This window comes from Nannobrachium achirus (genome assembly GCF_963921795.1).
Source record: "Nannobrachium achirus genome assembly, chromosome: 8".
Classification (NCBI taxonomy): domain Eukaryota; kingdom Metazoa; phylum Chordata; class Actinopteri; order Myctophiformes; family Myctophidae; genus Nannobrachium; species Nannobrachium achirus.
The window spans coordinates 2911263-2934534 of NC_137817.1; the positions used below are offsets into that span (position 1 = coordinate 2911263).

A 23272-nucleotide genomic window follows, 5' to 3' on the forward strand; every position below is an offset into this window, starting at 1 on the left:
CCCATCTGAATGGTCCTCTCCCTCCACTGGCTCCCGGTTGCTGGCCGCACAGAATACAAAACACTGATGCTGACCTTCAAAGCCACGGCTCCTCCATACCTCCGAAACCTGATCAACCCCTCCTGTGCACTCAGATCAGTGAACACAGGGATGCTGACAGAACCCTTGCTAAAGAAAACAAAAACAGGAAAACGATCCACTCGTCCTGGACTCTTCGCCCTCCTGGCCCCCAAACTGTGGAATAAACTCCCAGCTGCACTTAGAACTGCAGACTCACTCCCTATAGAATAGGTAGACTCCACCTTTTAGCCCACTTACTGTAGCGCTTGCCTACCCTCAAATGACCATACATGTCATTTAGATATAGTATTATTATTTATTTTTTTATGTTATAATTTGTTATGACATTTTTACTGAATAGGTGCTTGGTTTAACAGTTTTCTTAGATTTGCCAACTATTTCCTTCCATTTGATATTGATGATGTACTGATGTATAATACCTTGCTTATTGTATTGATGTATTACCTTGCGTATTGTAAATCGCTCTGGATTAACAGCGTCTGATAAATGCTTAAATTGTAAATTGAGTATGTTAATACAATATAATATTACTACCAGTTGTCTAACGAGATTTATATTCTGTGGTCAAGTATGACACCTACTGGTTGATAAGTGCCATTGGATGAAAATGTGACAGTGTGAAGTGTTTGTATGCAGGCATAAATCATTCCTATACTGTGATGGTCCAGACATGAACCCCTGGACGCTCACAGGTTAAATAAGCACCCTGCTGTGCAGGTTAACACTCCTTCATCATGTGGTTCCTTACAGTATAGAGCATCGCAGCGGAAGTGGTTTCCTGGTGCCACTTAAAATCTCCCATTCATTTTCCCCATAGACTTTTACAAAAATATTTATAACAATTATGTTAAGCCTCGAACCAAGCCATCCAGGATGGCAGTGAATCATGACCATACGACCTTTGTTTCTATGAAAAGAAGATTTTAAAAAATCGCTAAACAAAGGGTAGTTATTAAATGTACTATCTCAAATAATGTAATATTAAAATATGTTTTCACATAGGATCAAAGGTTGTGTGGTCATGATTCACTGCCATCCTGGATGGCTTGGTTCGAGGCTTAACATAATTGTTATAAATATGTTTGTAAAAAGTCTATGGCGAAGATTAATGGGAGATTTTAAGTGGCACCAGGAAACCACTTCCGCTGCGATGCTCTACATACAAACGAAACAAAAAAACATTATAAATATCAGTCCCAACAGCTCTCTAAAGACCTGAGCACCATTTGCTGACGTCGTAACCAAGAACGGGTTCTTCCCCCGACGACACTGTAGCTAAGGGACATGTCACCTTCTGATGACATCACAGGTTAAGGGATTGTTCTCCGCCTTGGTCCTTTTCTCATCAGCTACAGGTGGGTGTCAAAGGTCAGCTACAGGTGGGTGCTGCTGCTGCTGGAGCCTTTGGGGTGTCAAAGGTCAAAGGTCTCTAGACGGGTGCTCCTCAGTTATCGGCGCCCCCTGACCCCCCGGACCCACCGGACCCCCGTGTCCGCAGCTCGTGCCACAGCTTGACGAAAGGCTCCCTGTTCTTCCAGATCAACTCATGACCAAACATGATGTACCATCTGAAATATAATATAATATAAATATAATATAATATAATATAATATAAATATAACATGATGTACCATCTGAAATATAATATAATATAATATAATATAATATAATATAAATATAACATGATGTACCATCTGAAATATAATATAATATCCCTAATCGGGAGATAAGCAATGGTAGCCAATCAGGAGGGAATATGGTAAATGGGACAGATCCGTGTTGATGACATGACTTTAGAGATACTTTGTGCCGCTTTGCGTGCTTTTAGGGCAAAATCTGTAGGAGCAGTGTCCAAAAATGTGAATCGGTCTGATGGTGGCGCTAGAAGAGGGCGAAATGATGTGTGTGTGTGTGTGTGTGTGTGTGTGTGTGTGTGTGTGTGTGTGTGTGTTTCTCACATGCCAAACAGCGCTCCACCCAGATGAGCAGCATGGTCAAAGAACCTCCACCCCAGCACCACCCCTGCTGTGTCCATGGCCACGATCACCTTCAGAGCCTGGAGGGTAGAGAGACATTAGAACACAGAGAGAGAGAGAGAGAGAGAGAGAGAGAGAGAGAGACATTAGAACACACACAGAGAGAGAGAGAGAGAGAGAGAGAGAGAGAGAGAGAGAGAGAGAGAGAGAGAGAGAGAGAGAGAGAGACATTAGAACAGAGAGAGAGAGAGAACCACCCCTGCTGTGTCCATGGCCAGGATCACCTTCAGAGCCTGGGCGATAGGGCCTTTCTGTGTGGGGTTTGCATGTTCTCCCCATGTCTCCTATAGGGTAGATGCCCTCACAAAAACATGCAGTAGTCCTGGTTTCTATACAACCTCCCCCTAGCCAGCCGGGTGCCCCCCAATGTCCCCTGGCGCGGCAGGGGGAGAGCGGAAACCAGGAAAATGGGTTGCAAAAACCGGGGGATAAAAATATATTAATTAAAACACAGAGAGAGAGAGAGAGAGAGAGAGAGAGAGACATTAGAACACAGAGAGAGAGAAAGAGAGAGAGAGAGAGAGAGAGAGAGAGAGAGAGAGACTAGAGACAGAGAATGAGTACTTACATTTTCAGCGCTGAAAGTGAAGTCAGGCAGGAAGATCAGAGCCAGTTTGGATTCTGGCATCTTGGTGCAAACAGCAGCCAGGATGGTCATGATGGCTCCTGACTGCACGCGCACACACACACACACACACACACACACACACACACACGCACGCACGCACGCACGCACGCACGCACACACGCACACACGCACACACGCACACAGTACCAGATCTCAGTACCCAGTGTGTACAAGGTGCATATAACAAGTGTATGGGGCGTTTAAGCCGTGACATCATTTTGTAGTCAGACTTCCAAACAGATTTATTATCAATATCTGTCCCTCGCTATTTCAACAGATCCGAGACAAAAATAACGACTAAAGTATAATTCTACCACTTTCCTTTCAACAACAAAGAGAAGAAAAATTATTTAATAGTAAAAATAGTAAAAAGATTCACGGGCGCTGGGGCCAAAAGTTCTCCTCTGCCTACAAAATGATGTCAGACTTAACAGCCCCATAGGTCTGTGTACCAGGTGTTAAGGTGCCATGGCATTGGTCCGAAGGTTCCGGACGTATGGGCAGTCCCCGGTGTTAAAGGGCCACTTCACCTCTGGGACAACCAGATCTTATTTTATTGTTGTTTGGGACACGATCAACACAGTCCTGAGTTATTTTTTGTGTTCAATCTGTGTTTTGAGATATGTTAGTATTTCATCATGCTACAAAGCATCATATGATACATTTTGCATCATATGATGCATTAGATGAAGCAATATCATGCTGAAAAAGCATCATATGATGCTTTTTGCATCGCAGAGGTGAACTACTCCTTTAAGGGCTGTTCACATCTCTAGTTCATTATATAAACTAGTCCTTACCCGTTCAAAGATATGAGCTCCGAAATGATGTGCAGTGTGTGGGTTATGGGGTGTGCACTGTACACACAGTATATGAGGGATGGAAAGTAACTTTCTGGTGCTTGCATGATAATATGTAGGAGCATCAATGTAAGAAATACCCGTTTCTGAAAGAGGGCCAGCCAACACCCCCCCCCCCCCCCACCCCCCCCCCCCCCCCCCGCCCCCCCCACACACACACACACACACACACACACACACACACACACACACACACACACACACAGAGCTGGTTAAACATGTTGCCCCATGCTAGATGCAGAATAGATATGCCTCATGCTAGATGCAGAATAGATAGTAGTTACACCATAAAAATGCTAATATACAGCATATGATTTGTGAAAGTCACAAACGGGCTTCACAGTTATGTCAGGTGTGTTCATATGCTAATGGTGATGCGATTTCAGATCAATTGCTCCAGCCACTGAGGAGAAACGCTGTGACAGACAGACAGACATTCGCAAAATTATAGTATAGATATAGTTTAAAAAAATCATCAAGTGGATGGCAGAGTTCACACCAGCTATATATTAAAAAATGCAATGTTGAACGATATACTAGTTATCATTATAGGTGTAGTGCTCAGTGTGAACAGCCCTTAGCTGTGTATCCAGGTGTAATAGTGTGTGTGTGTGTGTGTGTGTGTGCGTGTGCGTGCGTGCGTGCGTGCGTGCGTGCGTGCGCTCACCGCTCCCAGTGAAGGACCAAACCTCCCCGTTGCTGTTTTACACATGTAGCTGGCAAACGTAGAGATCACACCTGAGGACAATAGAATGAATAGAACATATGATAAAAACTACACAATAAAATGTAAGCTGAAACCACAGAGCACAGAGTCTGACGTGGTTTACACATCCTACTAAAAACAAAAACACATGGATATGATCACCCCATGTAAATGTACATTTCTAAAGTGACAGTTTAAAGGAGTAGTTCACCCCCAAAATGACTTTTTTTCTATTGATTACTCAGGCCATGGAGAGTAGAGTTCAATAATATTTTTTGGTTTTTGTCACATTCCTAAGACAAAATATTGATTCGAGTAAATTTACCCCCATTCATTCCGGATGGTGACCCGTTTCGAAACGGGTCACCATCCGGAATCAATGGGGGTAAATTTACTGTTATCACATTTTTGTCTTAGGAATGTGACAAAAACCAAAAAATATTATTGAACTCTACTCTCCATGGCCTGAGTAATCAATAGAAAAAAAGTCATTTTGGGGGTGAACTACTCCTTTAAGGACTTTTAAAAAATGACAAATTAAACATTGGTCAAATATTAGAGACAGAAATTGTGAAAATAGCAGATCTACATGCTCACAACGCCTCACAACACGTTGAAGCATGTAGATCTGCTATTTTCACAATAGAACTGTGTTATACAAAATGTAATGCCTCAACTCTTAATGGCCATTTATAGTTATGTATGGTTGATTGTGTACGTTTTGGGTGAGGGATTACGTACAGTAATTCCGTCGACATACATAGTTCCTCCTATACGTTATGTCCGTGCCGAGCGCTCTCCGTTGGGCCGCGCGCCACATATTGTGCCTCGCAGCACAGAACAGAATAGCTAACAAAAGCGAAGCAGCCAAAATATGTAGAACCACAGAATTTCTTGACCCAACGACGTGATGTTATAAGTGGTAACAGTCTGGACTGCAGGTTCTGCTGTCTGTCGGCAAAGTTGCTTCGCGGATTCGCGGTAAATGTAAAACTCTGCAAGGGTACAGATTTAACCACATATGGATCCGGACCCGGAGTGATTATAACAAAACACACCCGCATATAATTCCCAAGTATATGATGAGCCGCTGAGCTAATTAATCAGCTCTTCTTGTGTGTCAAGCCGTCCTGTTGTGACGTTACTTTTTTTACCGTTTCTTGACGTACGGTACAGTTTGAGAACCGCTGTCATAGAGCAGAGGAAAAGTAATTTTCCTCACTACTGCGCGTCTGCGCCTACGATTGACAACGGTGGCCATGGGTAGGCCTACTTCTTGCTACGGATACATCTTCAGTCCGTTCAGTCCGTCCAGTTGGGTGCTGTCCGTAAGGATCCGTATACGGAGATAAATCATCCGGAGTGTTACGTACTGGGAGTCAAACCGGACCAAAAGGAGTAAAGTTCTCTCACCCTCCGTTGCTTGTTTATTCCTGTGGTCCTTATGTACTACTATGCATGGTACTTTAGAGCTCGTCAGGGTGGGGGGTCCCCCAGTTAAAATATGATAATTTTGGGGGTCGTGGCCTGAAAAAGGTTGACGACCACTGGCTTGTTGCAAGTGGCAGGATAAGAGCATCTCATAAAAATGCCTCCATGGTACCTGCAGACATGTAGACAGCCAGGAACTGCTCTCTACCCAGCATGGTGACAGCCGTGTTGGAGAAGCTCCACAGGACGTACATGTTAGCAGCCAGGTGGAACACACTGTGGTGGCTGAACGCTGACAGCAGCATGGGACTGCACAGCGTCCCTGTAACACACACACACACACACACACACACACACACACACACGCACACGCACACACACACACACACACAGTTAACCCATGGCTCCCTGTTATCTTTCTGACCTCGTCAAACGTCATGTTCCCTCCTCCGCCCCCTCAGATCTGGCGATGCCAACCTCCTGGAATTTACCCATGAAACAAATAAATGCACCTGGGGCGACAGAGCCTTTTCAGTTGCAGCCCCCCCCCCCCACCCTTTGGAACCCACCCCCACCTCATATAAAAGCCGCCCCCACCCTTGCCGTGTTCAAGGCCTCCCTCAAAACTCACCTCTTTAGACTTACCTTTTCAAAAATAGCAGATCTACAAGCTCTCTGTGAGCTTGTAGATCTGCTATTTTTTGTAATAGTTAAAAGTTTGAAATAATGGTTAAAGTGGTGACACAGATATCCCTACCTGATCTAAAATGGGTTAAAGGAGTTATAGTCAACTTTTTCTTGAAAAACGGATGCTATAATAAAAATAATGTTTCGAAAATATTTTATAAAAAAATAATGATAAAATAATCATTTTGGCCATTGTCAGACCGACACTTTGTTTACATTCTAGTCTATGTGTTAGACTAGAATGTAAACAAAGTGTCGGCCCGACAATGGCCAAAATGATTATTTTATCATTATTTTACGCTTTTTGTGGTCATTTTTGAACAGAAACACATTTATATGAGGCATATTTTTTTTTATAAAATATTTTCGAAATATTATTTTTATTTTAGCATCCGTTTTTCTAGAAGAAGTTGACTATAACTCCTTTAAGTAATAGTCCAGTCATTTTAGGCCAAAATTTGTCCAAACCTAGAACAAATTGCAATAGTAGCAAACTCAACTGATTTTGTATCCTCAATATGTCCTTAGTGAGGGAAAAAAAGTCCCAAGGAATCCCACCGGGGCAAAGTTTTGAAAACGACCTATCTACCTTCACTTACTATACACTACAATATAAAGGAAAAAATGACTGAAAAAAAATCTGCTTTAAGTGGGATGTGAGGGGTCAAACTAGGGGTTTGTCATCATGCTGAATCCATTGCAGGCATTTGTTTTGCACAAAAAACATTCTGTGGGCTAGAAATGGCCTTAGAAAACAATACACGTATGGGTGCGTTTTCATGTTAGTCGGAGGCCTTAGGGTGTTTTTTCTCGTGCTAATCAGTCTAAAAGTTCAAAATTTTGCACAGATGTAGCTCAGGGCATGCTCTAATGATTTAGCTAGGGCGCCCGAGTCTGCGACCTTCGGGGTCGCCACAGCACCAACAAAACTCTGAAAAGTGATGACTCATCACTTTTCATCACTAAAGTCGATGGGAGCCCAACTTGATTTGGCCGCTGTGGCGACCCCGAATGTTGCAGACTCGGGCGCCCTAGCTAAATCATTAGAGCATGCCCTGAGCTACATCTGTGCAAAATTTTGAACTTTTAGACTGATTAGCACGAGAAAAAAAAAACCCTAAGGCCTCCGACTAACATGAAAACGCACCCATACGTGTATTGTTTTCTAAGGCCATTTCTAGCCCACAGAATGTTTTTTGTGCAAAACAAATGCCTGCAATGGATTCAGCATGATGACAAACCCCTAGTTAGACCCCTCACATCCCACTTAAAGCAGATTTTCTTTCAGTAATTTTTTCCTTTATATTGTAGTGTATAGTAAGTGAAGGTAGATAGGTCGTTTTCAAAACTTTGCCCCGGTGGGATTCCTTGGGACTTTTTTTCCCTCACTAAGGACATATTGAGGATACAAAATCAGTTGAGTTTGCTACTATTGCAATTTGTTCTAGGTCTAACCCTAAAATGACTGGACTATAAGGGGGCATGAAACCCTAGGCTGATTTGGGGATTTGTTTGGCCAGCAGCATAAAGCCGTGTACATGCTCTGACTTTGGGACAGGGACACGGAAAGGGTAGGAAATAAGTGCAAAATGATGTCATTCAGAACTTTGGGTGAGTCTCTCTCAGAACTTTCTTCTGCTGTTCTTGCAGTTCAAGATGTTCTTACTATCCTAACACAGTTGAGCAAATGGCTTGCAAATAGCATCCGGTCTTTCTAATGGACAAGAAAGTAATAATTAGAAATGGCAAAATGTAAATAGGGCCTACATTGTTTTAATTAATCATTGAGCCAATGTGTGTGTGTGTGTGTGTGTGTGTGTGTGTGTGTGTGTGTGTGTGTGTGTGTGTGTGTGTGTGTGTGTGTGTGTGTTTGTCTGGGTGTTAGGGCATTCACGAATAGTGATTTTTAGTATTCAAATATTCAACAGGACTGGCCAAACTGTCAAATATTAAGTAAGCAAGAGGCGAACATTGTGAAAAAAGCAGATCTACAACGGCGTTGTGAGCATGTAGATCTGCTATTTTCAGTTTTCACAATAGTTATCTGTGAAACCGAGTCACATTAAATGTAATACCTACAATTCCAAGTGCTTGTCAGGGTGGGGGTCCCCAGTTCATATATGTTTATTTTGGGGGTCACGGCCTAAAAAGGTTTGAGAAGCCCCATATAGAGCATTAACAAATTCATCCAACAGGGGCATTCCCAACTCATTCTTATGACTTCCTATCTAGCCAAGCTTTATAAACTATATATTTTAAAGAGTAAAAAAAAAAAAGAAATATTCGACTTCGGTGAACAACGTCGAATAGTCACTTTGATATTCGAATATTTGGTGAATGCCCTAGTGTGTGTGTGTGTGTGTGTGTGTGTGTGTGTGTGTGTGTGTGTGTGTGTGTGTGTGTGTGTACTGACTAGAAGCAGGGTTGGATGTGAAGTATCTGAGCATGATAGGTTGTAGAGAAGGAATCCTCCAACAGCACAGCACCACAACGTTGGCTGCTATGATCCCTGTGAGAGAGAGTAGACAGTAGAGCATTAAACACAGACAACCAGGGGTCTTAGGTGCCCTCCAGACTAGGCGCGGTCTCCGCCTGCTAGCAATTCATTTTCAATGGGAGGCGGGCGGCTTTTTTGGCCGCGCAGTGAAGTTTTGGTGTGGCGAGGAGAGCGGGCGCGGTCCCGTGAAATCCCCCGCGAGCGTGCTCGTTTGTGCATGCGTACGCGGGCGGTGAGAGATGGATTGTATTCATCTTTGTGAAATACCGCGCAGCGTTTACTCACTGAGCGAGTGTGTTTGTGCCCCGACAGCAACCGCGCCTAGTGTGGAGGGCACCTTATACTGTATTCACTAAAACTCCTAGTGTGGAGGGCACCTTATACTGTATTCACTAAAACTCCTAGTGTGGAGGGCACCTTATACTGTATTCACTAAAACTCCTAGTGTGGAGGGCACCTTATACTGTATTCACTAAAACTCCTAGTGTGGAGGGCACCTTATACTGTATTCACTAAAACTCCTAGTGTGGAGGGCACCTTATACTGTATTCACTAAAACTCCTAGTGTGGAGGGCACCTTATACTGTATTCACTAAAACTCCTAGTGTGGAGGGCACCTTATACTGTATTCACTAAAACTCCTAGTGTGGAGGGCACCTTATACTGTATTCACTAAAACTCCTAGTGTATACTGTATTCACTAAAACTAACAACATAACTCAAACTAGATGGGAGGAAACATTTTGTCAAACTGAAATCAAAACCTAAACATGGCTTTCCAAAAGAATCAATAGCTAACTGAAACCGGTATTGTGTACTTACAAAACTAACCAAAATCATGGAGAAAATATCAGTTTTATCTAAGGTGGATATGGAATCTGTCGAGTGTTCTTTTTAGCGGAGCTAGTTTAAACCATGCCATTGTTTTAAATGGTATGTTTTGTTGAGTATTTATTACACTATATTCTTTCTGACTTTTTCTTTAATAGCACACCTGACAAACACCCCATATTAGAATAAAATAAATAAAAATAGCAAACCTGCTTTAAAAACTTATTAGAACTAAGTTTAAGTTGAAAACGGTCTAAACTAACTAACGTGAAAAACTAAGAACCTTGTGTGAACTGTCTTGTACGTTTTCTCTCATTCTTCAGAAATACTCCAAAAGCAACAATGTCAAACTATAGTGTTATAAATTAGGCCAGGGGTTCCTAAACCTTTTTGTCTCAGGGCATCCCATGAATATTTTTTTAATCCGAGGCACCCCTACATTATAATTTTCACTCCCAGCACCTTTATCATCTATAACATTTACTAAACTAGTGAAAACAGCAGATCTACAAGCACACAACGCCTCGCGATGTGAGGCGTTGTGTGCTTTGTGTGCGTTGTGTGTTTTCACTAGTTTTGTGCAACAAAACTATTAAAATATCGCCCGACAGTGACGATAATTTAGTGATTATGTTGTGAGGAAAACGTTGAGATAATAGCCATTTTGGTTAGAACTGACTGAAAATAACTTTGTACTTCAAGTTTAAAATGATACTAAATATTTTTTCAAGTGTCCAAATAAATTCCAAATATTATCAAATGATCTCGCGGCACCCCAGGGTGCCCCGTCACCCACTTTGAAAACCCCTGCTCTAGAAATCCTTCATTCTTAGCTGATCGATTACAGTCGAACAGTCACCCTCATCTCACTAGACAAGCACTTAAAAGTCTAATTTATATTCCATCACATGACGGCAGCTTCATGGCCTTAGAACAAATCATTTAAAGCCCACTGACGGCAACACAGACCCTTAATGATAGGCATTAGGCCGGTAAACCGGTGGAGTTGCCGGAAAGAAACTTGCAGAGATTTATATTCTTGTATTTGTTTTACTGAGAATGAGGTTAGAAATAACTTTAGGATTACGCATATCTTTCTGAGGTTAAGATTAGGAACAAGGTTAGGTTTAACCATTTAGACATATTTTACAAAGGTATATAAGGATATTAAGGATCTCAATTAGTTTTCTTTTAGTTGACCATGTACCAGTGAACTGCACTGTCATGAAACTGTACCTTTTCCTATCCAAAACCTCTAATAAATACCTCAATCAATCAATAAAAAAGGCATAAACCATCAGCCCTGTCGAGTTTGTTTCCGGCGACTCTTCTGGTATTCAGGCCACATACCACAAATCAATATGATTTTTATGGTGCAGCCTCTAACTCCACACTTTTTTGTCTCGGGGCACCGCATAAATATATTGTTTTAATCCGAGGCACCCCTACATTATAATTTTCACTCCCAGCACCTTATATTTATAGCATATCGTCGTTGTCGGGTGGAAACCTGGTATGTCCAAAACCGTTCGTTTTGTCAAATGTACTAAACTAGTGAAAACAGCAGATCTACCGTACAAGCACAAAACGCCTCGCAATGTATGATGAAGCAGGGCTTTGCTTTACCAAAAGACGTTCACGTTTGAAACTTGGAGATACGAGGTTTCTGCCCGACAGTGACGATATTTTAGTGATTATGTTGTGAGGAAAACGTTGAGATAATAGCCATTTTGGTTAGAACTGACTGAAAATAAATTCCAAATATTATCAAATGATCTCGCGGCACCCCTGGACTGCTGTCCTGGCACCCCAGGGTGCCCCGTCAACCACTTTGAAAACCCCTGCTCTAAGACAGACAGACAGACAGACAGACAGACAGACAGACAGACAGACAGACAGACAGACAGACCTACCAGTAGCAGTCCGCTGGCCTTCACTCAAACTATTCCACCATTGGTTGATCTAAAACATGATAAACAGCCTGTGATTGGTTGATCTAAAACATAATAAACAGCCTGTGATTGGTTGATCTAAAACATAATAAACAGCCTGTGATTGGTTGATCTAAAACATAATAAACAGCCTGTGATTGGTTGATCTAAAACATAATAAACAGCCTGTGATTGGTTGATCTAAAACATAATAAACAGCCAGTTATTGGTTGATCTAAAACATAATAAACAGCCTGTGATTGGTTGATCTAAAACATAATAGACAGCCAGTGATTGGTTGATCTAAAACATAATAAACAGCAGTGATTGGTTGATCTAAAACATAATAGACAGCCAGTGATTGGTTGATCTAAAACATAATAGACAGCCAGTGATTGGTTGATCTAAAACATAATAAACAGCAGTGATTGGTTGATCTAAAACATAATAGACAGCCAGTGATTGGTTGATCTAAAACATAACAAACAGCCAGTGAGACCTACAGTAGGACAGAACAGTAAGTCAGGGACATACATCGTTGTATAAACCCAGGGTAGTCTCGCGAGGCCAGACTGTTGCCTCCGCGATTTGCAAATGCTCCCGGCATACAGTCTGGGGCACGGAAATAGAAACGATGAGTGCGAGATAAAGCGGTCTCCTTTCAAAAGAAATTGGGGGCGTTATTTCGTCTTTCTCTGGTGTTGTTGGTGTTACTTCCATGATGTTTTCAAATATTTTCTTAAAATATACACGCATAACAAGAATATGCAGCTCGAATGACTCTGTCTGTGCTAGTGTGCTTCTGTTATGTTTCCAATGGGACTACAGTTCCGTGCAGCAGTGGCTACTTCCGATACTCGCCGTTCGGGAGCTGCCGTTCCAGACTCTATATAGCATTCGGAGATTGTGGAATAGTTGTCTGGCTACGCGACACTAAACCCAGGGTGAGGTGATTGTTCTGGCGTCTCACCGACCTCTTTCCGGACGTCTCCTTGCTTGTTGGGCCGTCGTTTCTCCAGCCAGTCTGCGATGGTCTGGTCAAAGTAGCTCTGGACCCGCGACTTCAGAGACTCGTACTGCCAGATGGCGGCCGTGCCGAATGAACACCCTGTAAACTGACCTGGAGTTAGAATGAACAGCCTGTAAACTGACCTGGAGTTAGAATGAACAGCCTGTAAACTGACCTGGAGTTAGAATGAACAGCCTGTAAACTGACCTGGTGTTAGAATGAACAGCCTGTAAACTGACCTGGAGTTAGAATGAACAGCCTGTAAACTGACCTGGAGTTAGAATGAACAGCCTGTAAACTGACCTGGAGTTAGAATGAACAGCCTGTAAACTGACCTGGAGTTAGAATGAACAGCCTGTAAACTGACCTGGAGTTAGAATGAACAGCCTGTAAACTGACCTGGAGTTAGAATGAACAGCCTGTAAACTGACCTGGTGTTAGAATGAACAGCCTGTAAACTGACCTGGAGTTAGAATGAACAGCCTGTAAACTGACCTGGAGTTAGAATGAACAGCCTGTAAACTGACCTGGAGTTAGAATGAACAGCCTGTAAACTGACCTGGAGTTAGAATGAACAGCCTGTAAACTGACCTGGAGTTAGAATGAACAGCCTGTAAACTGACCTGGAGTTAGAATGAACAGCCTGTAAACTGACCTGGTGTTAGAATGAACAGCCTGTAAACTGACCTGGAGTTAGAATGAACAGCCTGTAAACTGACCTGGAGTTAGAATGAACAGCCTGTAAACTGACCTGGAGTTAGAATGAACAGCCTGTAAACTGACCTGGTGTTAGAATGAACAGCCTGTAAACTGACCTGGTGTTAGAATGAACAGCCTGTAAACTGACCTGGAGTTAGGGCTGCTGGGCACTATGCAGTATACATCAAGGGTCTTCAAGAGGGGGTCCGGGACCCCTAGGGGGTCCTCAGAGTTACTCCAACTTGTCCAATCCTTTTTATATTAACAACTTGAACCCTAGTGTCCATATTCGGAGAACTGTAGCCATAAATAGCCGATCTACAAGCTTACAACGCCCGAGGTGTTGTAAGCTTTTTTTTGTGTAGATCGGCTGTAGATCGGCTATTTCCACTATCAATGTTCTTTTTTAAGTATAAAGTTGTCAAATATGTCAGTAATTTCTTTGCATATTTAGGTTATGTGTCATATCTGACATGTGCAACTTCAAAGCCTACAAGCCAAACAGAAATGTAATTGTCAACGACAGAAACACAATTAAATCGTTAATCGCAATTATTTGAGTGACAATTCGTCATGTAAAATGTCTTAATCGTGACAGCCCTAGTGGGCCGTGGGGCCCTCTGATCCAGAAAGCGCTGATCTACAGTATGATCGCTCCTCTAAGTCAGATTACTAAAGAGTACAGAGTACTAAAAATCAAAGTGTTGGGTATATCCTACCCCTACAGTGAAGAACAGTAGTTTAGTAGTAATCTAGTCTCCCGTGGCCAGACTGTTGCCTCCGTGATTTGTAAATGCTCCCGGCATACAGTCTGGGGCACGGAAATAGAAACGATGAGTGCGAGATAGAGCGGATGTGATGCAACCGCTCCCTTGGTGCAGTAGCAATAACATGTCCTACTGGAAGCGTTATGTCTCCTTTCAACATTTTTGGGGGCGTTATTTCGTCTTTCTCTGGTGTTGGTGTTGTTACTTCCATGATGTTTTCAATTGTTTTCTTAAACTATAGGCCTACACCCATTACAAGAATATGCCGCTCGAATGGCTCTGTCTGTGCGAGTGTGCTTCTGTAATGTCTCCAATGGGACTACAGTTCAGTGCAGCAGTGGCTACTTCTGATACTCGCTGTTCGGGAGCTGCCGTTCCAGACTCTATATAGCATTCGGAGATTGTGGAATAGTTGTCTGGCTACGCCAGACTAGTACTAATCAAAGTGTTGAGATATCCTACCCCTACAGTGAAGACCAGTAGTTTAGTACTAATCAAAGTGTTGAGATATCCTACCCCTACAGTGAAGACCAGTAGTTTAGTACTAATCAAAGTGTTGAGATATCCTACCCCTACAGTGAAGACCAGTAGTTTAGTACTAATCAAAGTGTTGAGATATCCTACCCCTACAGTGAAGACCAGTAGTTTAGTACTAATCAAAGTGTTGAGATATCCTACCCCTACAGTGAAGACCAGTAGTTTAGTACTAATCAAAGTGTTGAGATATCCTACCCCTACAGTGAAGACCAGTAGTTTAGTACTAATCAAAGTGTTGAGATATCCTACCCCTACAGTGAAGACCAGTGGTTTGATCAGGTTACTGAAGCCTCCGGTGCGGTAGCTCCGGGGCCGGGGGGGAACGGGGGTCCCTCTGTGGTGGATCAGGTCCTGGGCGGGGTCCGGCGGGGTCTGGGAGGGCCTGGCCGGGGCCGCCTCCTCCACTTTCTTCACCTCCGGCTTCTTGGTCATTTTCTTGAACCCGCATCTCTGCTGGAAACAGTGCCCCCACCTGGAGACATACAGACATCAATTCAATCAATAGCTTCATTAATACGACCAGCTGTCCGTCAGTCTGTCACATGTCACACTTTTGCCCTGCTCATATCTCCACAACCGTTCCCCCGATCCATGCCAACTTTTGCACACACACACCTTGCCTACCCAATACCCATCAATTCTCACATGACCCTCTTCTAGCGCCACCATCAGGCCGATTCTTGCAAAACACATTTTTGGACACTACTCCTACAAATTTTGACCTAAAATCACGCAAATCGGTACACACTTGATCTAGTACACTCATGTCTTCAACGTGGATCTGTACCATATAGCGCCACCATCAGGCCGATTCTTTTCAAATTCATTTTTGGACACTGCTCCTACAGATTTATCCCTAATATCATGCAAATCGGTACACAATATGTCTACACTCATGTCATTAACATGGATCTCACCCATATAGCGCCACCATCAGGCCGATCTTTTTAAACACTTTTTTGGACAATGCTCCTACACATTTTGCTCTCAAATCACGCTGCGAGTCGCCTATCTCCTGATTAGGGAGTCTTGCTGGTTATACTAGTTCCATCCATCCTTCCATCCATATATACACCTACATACATACAGTACATACCATCTATCATATAATTAGGGAGGTCAGTCAGTAGGAGGTCAGTCAGTCAGTCAGTCAGTCAGTCAGTAAATGCTTTTCCACTACAAACCACCCACCAACAGGGGGTGGTGATGTGCGGACTGAAGTATCAGGCTAACACACACAGTTAGGAATGTTGCAGTGTCTCTCTCTCTCTCATATATGTGGTTTGCCTCCATGCACGGGTCACTAATGCACCGGGTGCATTTGATGTGTGTCTTATCTTCCGACGGGTATGGCAAGCGCATACATCCCCATACTTCTATTCACCTAATTTAGCTGTTAAATTATTTGTATCCATCAAAAAATATACACTCCTCCATGGGTTGCTCCTTACATTATGATGCTCCCACATATTCTCACACACGCACCAGTTACAGTTAATTTCTCCATAACCCACACTCTGCACATATATTGGAGCACATATCTTCAAACGGGTAAGGTCTAGTACTAGTAAATGCTCCATTTACCATTAGTACCATGATAGTATTTAGTATTAGTACATCTTAATTTTTTCACCCAATGTGCGTGGCGTGCGGATATTGGGTTATTGCGACCGCCAGGTCGCATGTTACTATGAAAAGCTCCATCGGCTGTCCGTCTGTCACGTCACACTTTTGCCCCTACTCTTATCTCTGGCACCGGTGGCCCTATCGAAGCCAAACTTTGCACACACACTCCTTGGATGGCAACTCACAACCTCCACCCCTGATTTCTCACATGGCCCTCTTCTAGCGCCACCATCAGGCTGATTTTTGCAAAACACATTTTTGGACACTGCTCCTACAGATTTTGGCCTAACATGAGGCAAAGCGTTACACAGTATCTCTAAAGTCACGTCATCAACATGGATCTGTCCCATTCCCATATTCCCTCCTGATTGGCTACGATTGCCTTCTAAAGGTTGTGAATGCGACGTGACAGTTGCTTATCTCTCGATTAGGGAGTCTTACTGGTATGGGACCTGGGGTGAAAATAGCCTTGTTCCCAGAGTGTATACAGGGGTGGGACTTCTGTTGTATGTATTTCGACTGGAAACAATCTTTTCCTACAAATCACAACACTCGTTTCATTCACGGGAATGCAAACAGATTTGTAAAGCCCATTCGTATTTACGAAAAATTAAGTTAAGACACTCAGGTATTGTAAACAGCACTCCCTGATCATGCCAATGGTCAATGCTCATGATTTGCAAGTTCAGATCAACAGGTTTCATTCAATTACATGAATCAATTAAACAGTTGAACTGAACATTCCACGGTTCTTGATAGCTTTGATTTCCCGGCATTGATTATTATTTATAATATCATTATTATTATCGCAGACAAAGGCTACATTATTTTCTGAGAAGCTCAAAATTATGCACACATGGTATAACGTACTCTACTGGTTTGGTACCGTATTGTCATCATACTGTATGTACAGAGTCATCATGCTGCATCATATATGATGCAAAATGCATCATTCATGCTGAAATACTAAAATATCTCAAAACACAGATTGAACACAAAAAATAACTCAGGATTGTGTTGATCGTGTTCCAAACAACAATAAAATAAGATCTGGTTGTCCCAGAGGTGAACTGGCCCTTTAACAGTTTTACTGCCAGATGTTATTATTTATTTATTGGGTCTTGTGCCAGCAAAAGCGGCTCACCTTTGCGACGTTATAGTAGATAGATAGACGTTTTTATTTTATTTTTGTTATTATTATTTTTCATTACACTGTGGTACTTTGGTCTAGCTGGCAGCAGAGGGCTGGCTTATGCAACGAATGTAATGGAATTGGCCCGTTCTGCTAGCCGTAGTCCACAGCATAGGAATGCGTTGCGTTGGTGCTGTCCATAGAACCAAGCCAGTAAGCGATTTGGGACTCATTCATGTTAACGTCCAGTTGATTTTTGAGAGCACTATTACGGGAGCTGTCTCTACTGTACACACCCGCGCGACCCTCATCAGTTTACAGACATCAATACAAGGTACAAAAGAACGAGCCAAAGAACGTACTATTGGCGTCTCGCCGCCGTGAAAAATGGGGCGAACAGGAACGTCCAAATCGGTAAAAGAGTTAAGTATTGACAGTTCAAGTGGTTAAATATCTAAAAACACAAATTGACATGAATCCAAAATACACTGATGATTGTGCTGTCAAACAATGAAACTATATGGAATCTATGAACATATTGTGGGGGTCCCTGCTTTATTTCTCTCTCAACCAAGGGGCCCTTGGTGTTACGTTCCACGTACTGTAGGTTTGCCTGGGTTTTGTGTTTCCTTCCCCATGTCTCTCCCTCTGTCATTCTCTACAGGTCTCATCTAATCAGCTGTCCATCATCCATTACCTGGCTCCACACCATCCAATCACCACCACCTGCTGCCTATAAAAGGCTGGGCTCCACCTCTGCTCAGTCTCTCCAAACCAGTCTCCTGTTTTGTAGCCCTGTCACTTTGTCTTGTGTTATTTTTCCCCCAGAGCAAACTTTTAGCCATTTTGTTATTTCTCCTACAAATGTAAATTCTGTCGTATATGTCGCTGCCTTGGGACAGGGAAAGACAGAGGCCTCTATACACAGGCAACACGTAGGTTGAACTTTATTAAACACACTAGGTAAGGGGTTGTTGTCACTTATGTATTTTTGAACTGTGTTCGGTTAGAGAGTTAGGTAGGCAGGCTTTTGTTTTACTAGACTAGTTACTTGGTAGTTAGTTAGTCTGTCTTTGTTTCACTTAGCTGCTTTGTTTGTTATTTTTGGTCTTTGCATTATGTCTGTGCATACTTTTAAAGTACTGTACATATTGTAAATACTTGATCCAAACTTGAAATGAGAGTAAAGGCACACCAGCACCTTTACTCTTAAACTGTGTTGACTCCGTTATTTGCACTTTTATCAATCTTTTATATGTTTGTTACAAACCTTAGCCCTAGACCTTTTGGGTTCGTAACACTTGGCCTGAAAACATTGAAGAGCCGTGGTCTATATGGAGAATGTCACCTCATCATGGGGTCATATATCCTATGGTTCATGTGAGGACGCCTTCCTCAAACACACAACAGCTGGCCTGGCTGGCACCCGGCCAAGCCTGGCTAGTGGTGAGGAAATAATATATCACATTCTCCTGGACCAATCTGACTTTATATGTTTTAATGAAAAGCTTCATGTCACACATCTCAGTTTGTTATTCACGTGAAAATACAGAAACACACCGTGCTGCAGCTAAATTGAAGTAGGCTAAGTAATAACGTTACCTACTGTATGTTTTTATTTTTTTATTTGTTTCCCCCTTTTTTCCTGACTATATCTACTGCATAGTACTGTGTTCTATCCGTCTGTCATTCAGTGTTGTATGAGATACTTCAATGGTTTCCTATGGAAATAAGCTATAGTCTTTTCTAGGATCTCCTTTTAGTAGACCTTGTACCAGTGAACTGCACCGTCATCAAACTGTACTTTTTCCTATGCAAACTGACAGTCTTCACTCAATCAATTCCCGACCGTGGTGTTATTGAAGCTCTGTGATAAATTAAATCTAACATACCCTGGTGTTCCTGTGGTGTTATTGAAGCTCCGTGTTAAATTAAATCTAACATACCCTGGTGTTCCTGTGGTGTTATTGAAGCTCTGTGTTAAATTAAATGTAACATACCCCTGTGTTACCGTGGTGTTATTGAAGCTGTGTTCATTTAAATGTAACATACCCCTGTGTTACCGTGGTGTTATTGAAGCTGTGTTCATTTAAATGTAACATACCCCTGTGTTACCGTGGTGTTATTGAAGCTGTGTTCATTTAAATGTAACATACCCCTGTGTTACCGTGGTGTTATTGAAGCTGTGTTAAATTAAATGTAACATTACCCCTGTGTTACCGTGGTGTTATTGAAGCTGTGTTCATTTAAATGTAACATACCCCTGTGTTCCCGTGCTGTTATTGAAGCTGTGTTAAATTAAATGTAACATTACCCCTGTGTTACCGTGGTGTTATTGAAGCTGTGTTCATTTAAATGTAACATACCCCTGTGTTACCGTGGTGTTATTGAAGCTGTGTTCATTTAAATGTAACATACCCCTGTGTTACCGTGGTGTTATTGAAGCTGTGTTCATTTAAATGTAACATACCCCTGTGTTACCGTGGTGTTATTGAAGCTGTGTTCATTTAAATGTAACATACCCCTGTGTTACCGTGGTGTTATTGAAGCTGTGTTCATTTAAATGTAACATACCCCTGTGTTACCGTGGTGTTATTGAAGCTGTGTTCATTTAAATGTAACATACCCTGATGTTCCCGTGGTGTTATTGAAGCTCTGCTGTCTCACACTCAGCCTGAAAACACAGCCTCTCCACGCCATGTTGTCCTGACCTCCTCTCTCTCTCACACTGTCCCTACACTTCCGGGTCAAGTTCAACAGAACACGTGTATCAAAACAACATCCCAGTTCCAACAATGGAACAAGGGCGGAGCGCTTGTTTTCGGAGATGACGGAGGAACACAATCTGTTCTAGCATCATTCATGACATAGGCTATTTTTATTCACTAATTGACTATGAAATGTCTTTAATTATAAGTAAAAATAGTCAAATATGGACAAATTATTCTGCCCACAACCAAAATGCCTAAACTACTGTAAATGTAGGTCTATTATAACTATGGTTCTTGTAAGTCCCAATTATTAAGTAGAATACTTGACCTTATAAATATAGAATGTTTATAATGTGTTATGATCAGGGCCGTGCTTAGCGATTTGGAGGCCCCAGGCAAACCCCAGTTTGAGGCCCCTGGGTCGGGAGCCATATGCGGGTCGCGGACCAATTTCTAGGGGTCGCGAATAAATACTCCCTTATGTTTTGTTTCCTATATTTTAGCTTTTAATTATTTGAAAATATATATATATATTTTTTTTTAATAACACAAGTTTAATAGCCTATAAACTCTAGCACTTTTTCAAAAGAATTCCAGAGAAAATAATAAGAGGAGGAGGGAGAAAACAGGGGTTGGGTGTTTACTCAGGGACACTGCAAGTTACACATTGCTAACCTGGCCTGGAATCGTACCTGTGACAACCAGGGATCTGGTTCCCTTGGCAGGCTCACTAACCACTCAGCTATGGATGGCCACAATGTTTGACATATAGAAGATAAAGCATGAGCTTCAACTTCTCTCACCAGAAGCAACTTACACAGGACAGGTAAAGTAATAAGAATAAGAATACTGAGTTAAACATTACATTACATGACCATGTTAACAGCCTTTTGTTAAGGGCCCTTTTACTATTTATATATGAGGGTATTGAGAGCTTGAGTTTGAGAGCTGGTGGGGCACCAAATGAATTTGGGGGCCCTCAAAACGTTAAATATAAATATATACAGTATAAATCTTGTTTATATTTTTAAGGAGACTAAAGTAACTTGTGACATTAAAGCTCTTTTCAGATAATCAGAGCCCATTGTTGCAGCGACAGGCCAACTTCTTTCAGGTGGTAATTAGCTGCATGTCTGTGGCAGAAATGTCATCTAAGGATGGTTGCTTCATGTTAAATAACACACTTCAGCTCAAGTTTCATACACTATTAAACCTATGAATTGAATCAGTGTTATTACTTATAGTGTTTTAAAAAAACTTAATTATAATAAGAATAAGAATAACTTTTAAGTGCATGTTTTGCAGTGGTTTTCAAAGACAAAGTTTGTCTCACGGGACAGTCAGTGGGTTAAGGCTATACATATCCATTCGAAGTTAAACACATACATTACATGACTATGTTAAGGGCCTTTTTACTGTTTATTTATATTTGACGATAACTCATGGAGCCCCCTGGGTGTTTCTGTTTGAGAGATTGAGAGGCCCCAAATGGATATATTTGGGCCCCTCAAAATGTTAAATATAAATAAACAGTATACAAACTATGCGTGCCATCTTTAAGAAGCCCCAGTAAACCCTGTGAAAGTATTTCAAGTTAAACATCACATTTCATGTTAAGGCCCTTTTTACCCTTCTTTTATATTGATCTCATCCCGGGCCCCACTTCAAACTATCTGGGGCCCCCAAAATGAAATGGAATTGATACACATATGTATATATAAATATGGGGGCCCTCAAAACCTTTTTTAAATATAAACATATACACACACTTTAGAAATAATGTATCCATTCCCTGCATCGATCCTTCTTAAAGTTAAAGTAATGTACGTGACATCACAGAACAGACACAAAAGAACCGCTTGGGTAATCAGGACCATTGTTCTCTGGTCACACCTTTGAGAGCCACGCTCTTTTCAGATTCTAATGAGCTAATGTTAACCCTCACCCTCACTTCAACTGTTCTCTGTCTCACAGTTGAGAGCTCAACTGGGGCCCCCTGATGGCCATGTTGGTTAAAAAATAAAATAATAATAATAATCTCATGAGGCCCCCAGGCTGTGAGGGGGCCCCAGGCGGCTGCCTATTTTGCCTGTATGGTAAGCACGGCCCTGGTTATGATTATTTCTTGTGTTATATGTTATGAAACATCACATGTAGGCCTATTATTATATTACCTATAATCTATACACCAGTGAGCTCTCGGCACCTCCGCGCGGTCCAGGCGAACACAAAGGAGCGCTCCCTACCTCCGGTTCAGCCAATCACAAGCTTCCACTGCTGGAAGCGGGATGTTGTTTTGACACACGCGGCTGGGCGTTTGTTTGTGACGCAGAGGGACTGCGACATCTAGTGGACAAAGACGGGAGTTGCAATTCAGTTTTCAATTTTATAGCAGACCACATCAAAGACATTAACGGAATAAAATAGGCAGGCAAGTACTCAAATTGTGTTAAGGTAAAAGTATCAATACTGCAATATAGAAATACAACGTTACAAGCAAGTAAAAGTCTTAAACTCAAAATGTAGGCCTACTTGAGTAAAACTACAAAAGTATTGGCATCAAAATGTACACAGGGCGTGTCAGAGGACCAAAAGCACATGTTATATTAATGATTTATATTAAATTAAATTATAATTAATAATTCATCATAATTTTGCACGCCTCGCCACCCAGCTCTATGAAGTCATCAGGGACACAAATCCTGCCTTCAAAATTAAAGTCAAATACGAACGTTACCCTTTTAAAAAAACATAATAAAAAAACACACTGTTAATAAGAAGAAGATGATGACAACTTTTATAACAATGACATTTCAATATCAATCTCCACAAATATGGTATTAAAATATTTTGAGTTAATTCCAATTCATCTGGTTTACTTAGCCCTGAATACATGAAGGCCATATATATACATGACCGTCATGTTTCCACCTCCACCTGGCTTCTAGCGAGGTCGCCGAGGTGGACAAAGAGCAACAGTTTGAGCTACAAACGTCAGATGTCAAAAATAAAGTGCTTACCCAAGTCTCATTTGGGTCAGAAATGATGCAGTTCAACCAGAATTACATGCCTCTCCCGGATTGTTTAATAAAAAGCATTTTTA

General features: G+C 41.9%; 1 protein-coding gene across 1 annotated transcript; it reads right to left on the reverse strand.

The window, feature by feature from the left end:
- Positions 1-1525: 1525 nt before the first annotated feature.
- On the reverse strand, positions 1526-20159 carry LOC308289446 (presenilin-associated rhomboid-like protein, mitochondrial; the record flags this gene model as incomplete). Its single annotated transcript, XM_080731135.1, has 10 exons — positions 20085-20159; positions 14950-15172; positions 12663-12803; positions 11671-11719; positions 8843-8938; positions 5915-6064; positions 4273-4343; positions 2686-2787; positions 2040-2137; positions 1526-1649 (listed from the first exon to the last, which is right to left on the reverse strand). Exons 1-10 carry the CDS (start codon positions 20156-20158, stop codon positions 1526-1528), a joined length of 1128 nt encoding a protein of 375 aa, XP_080587261.1. The 5' UTR covers position 20159.
- Positions 20160-23272: the final 3113 nt, after the last annotated feature.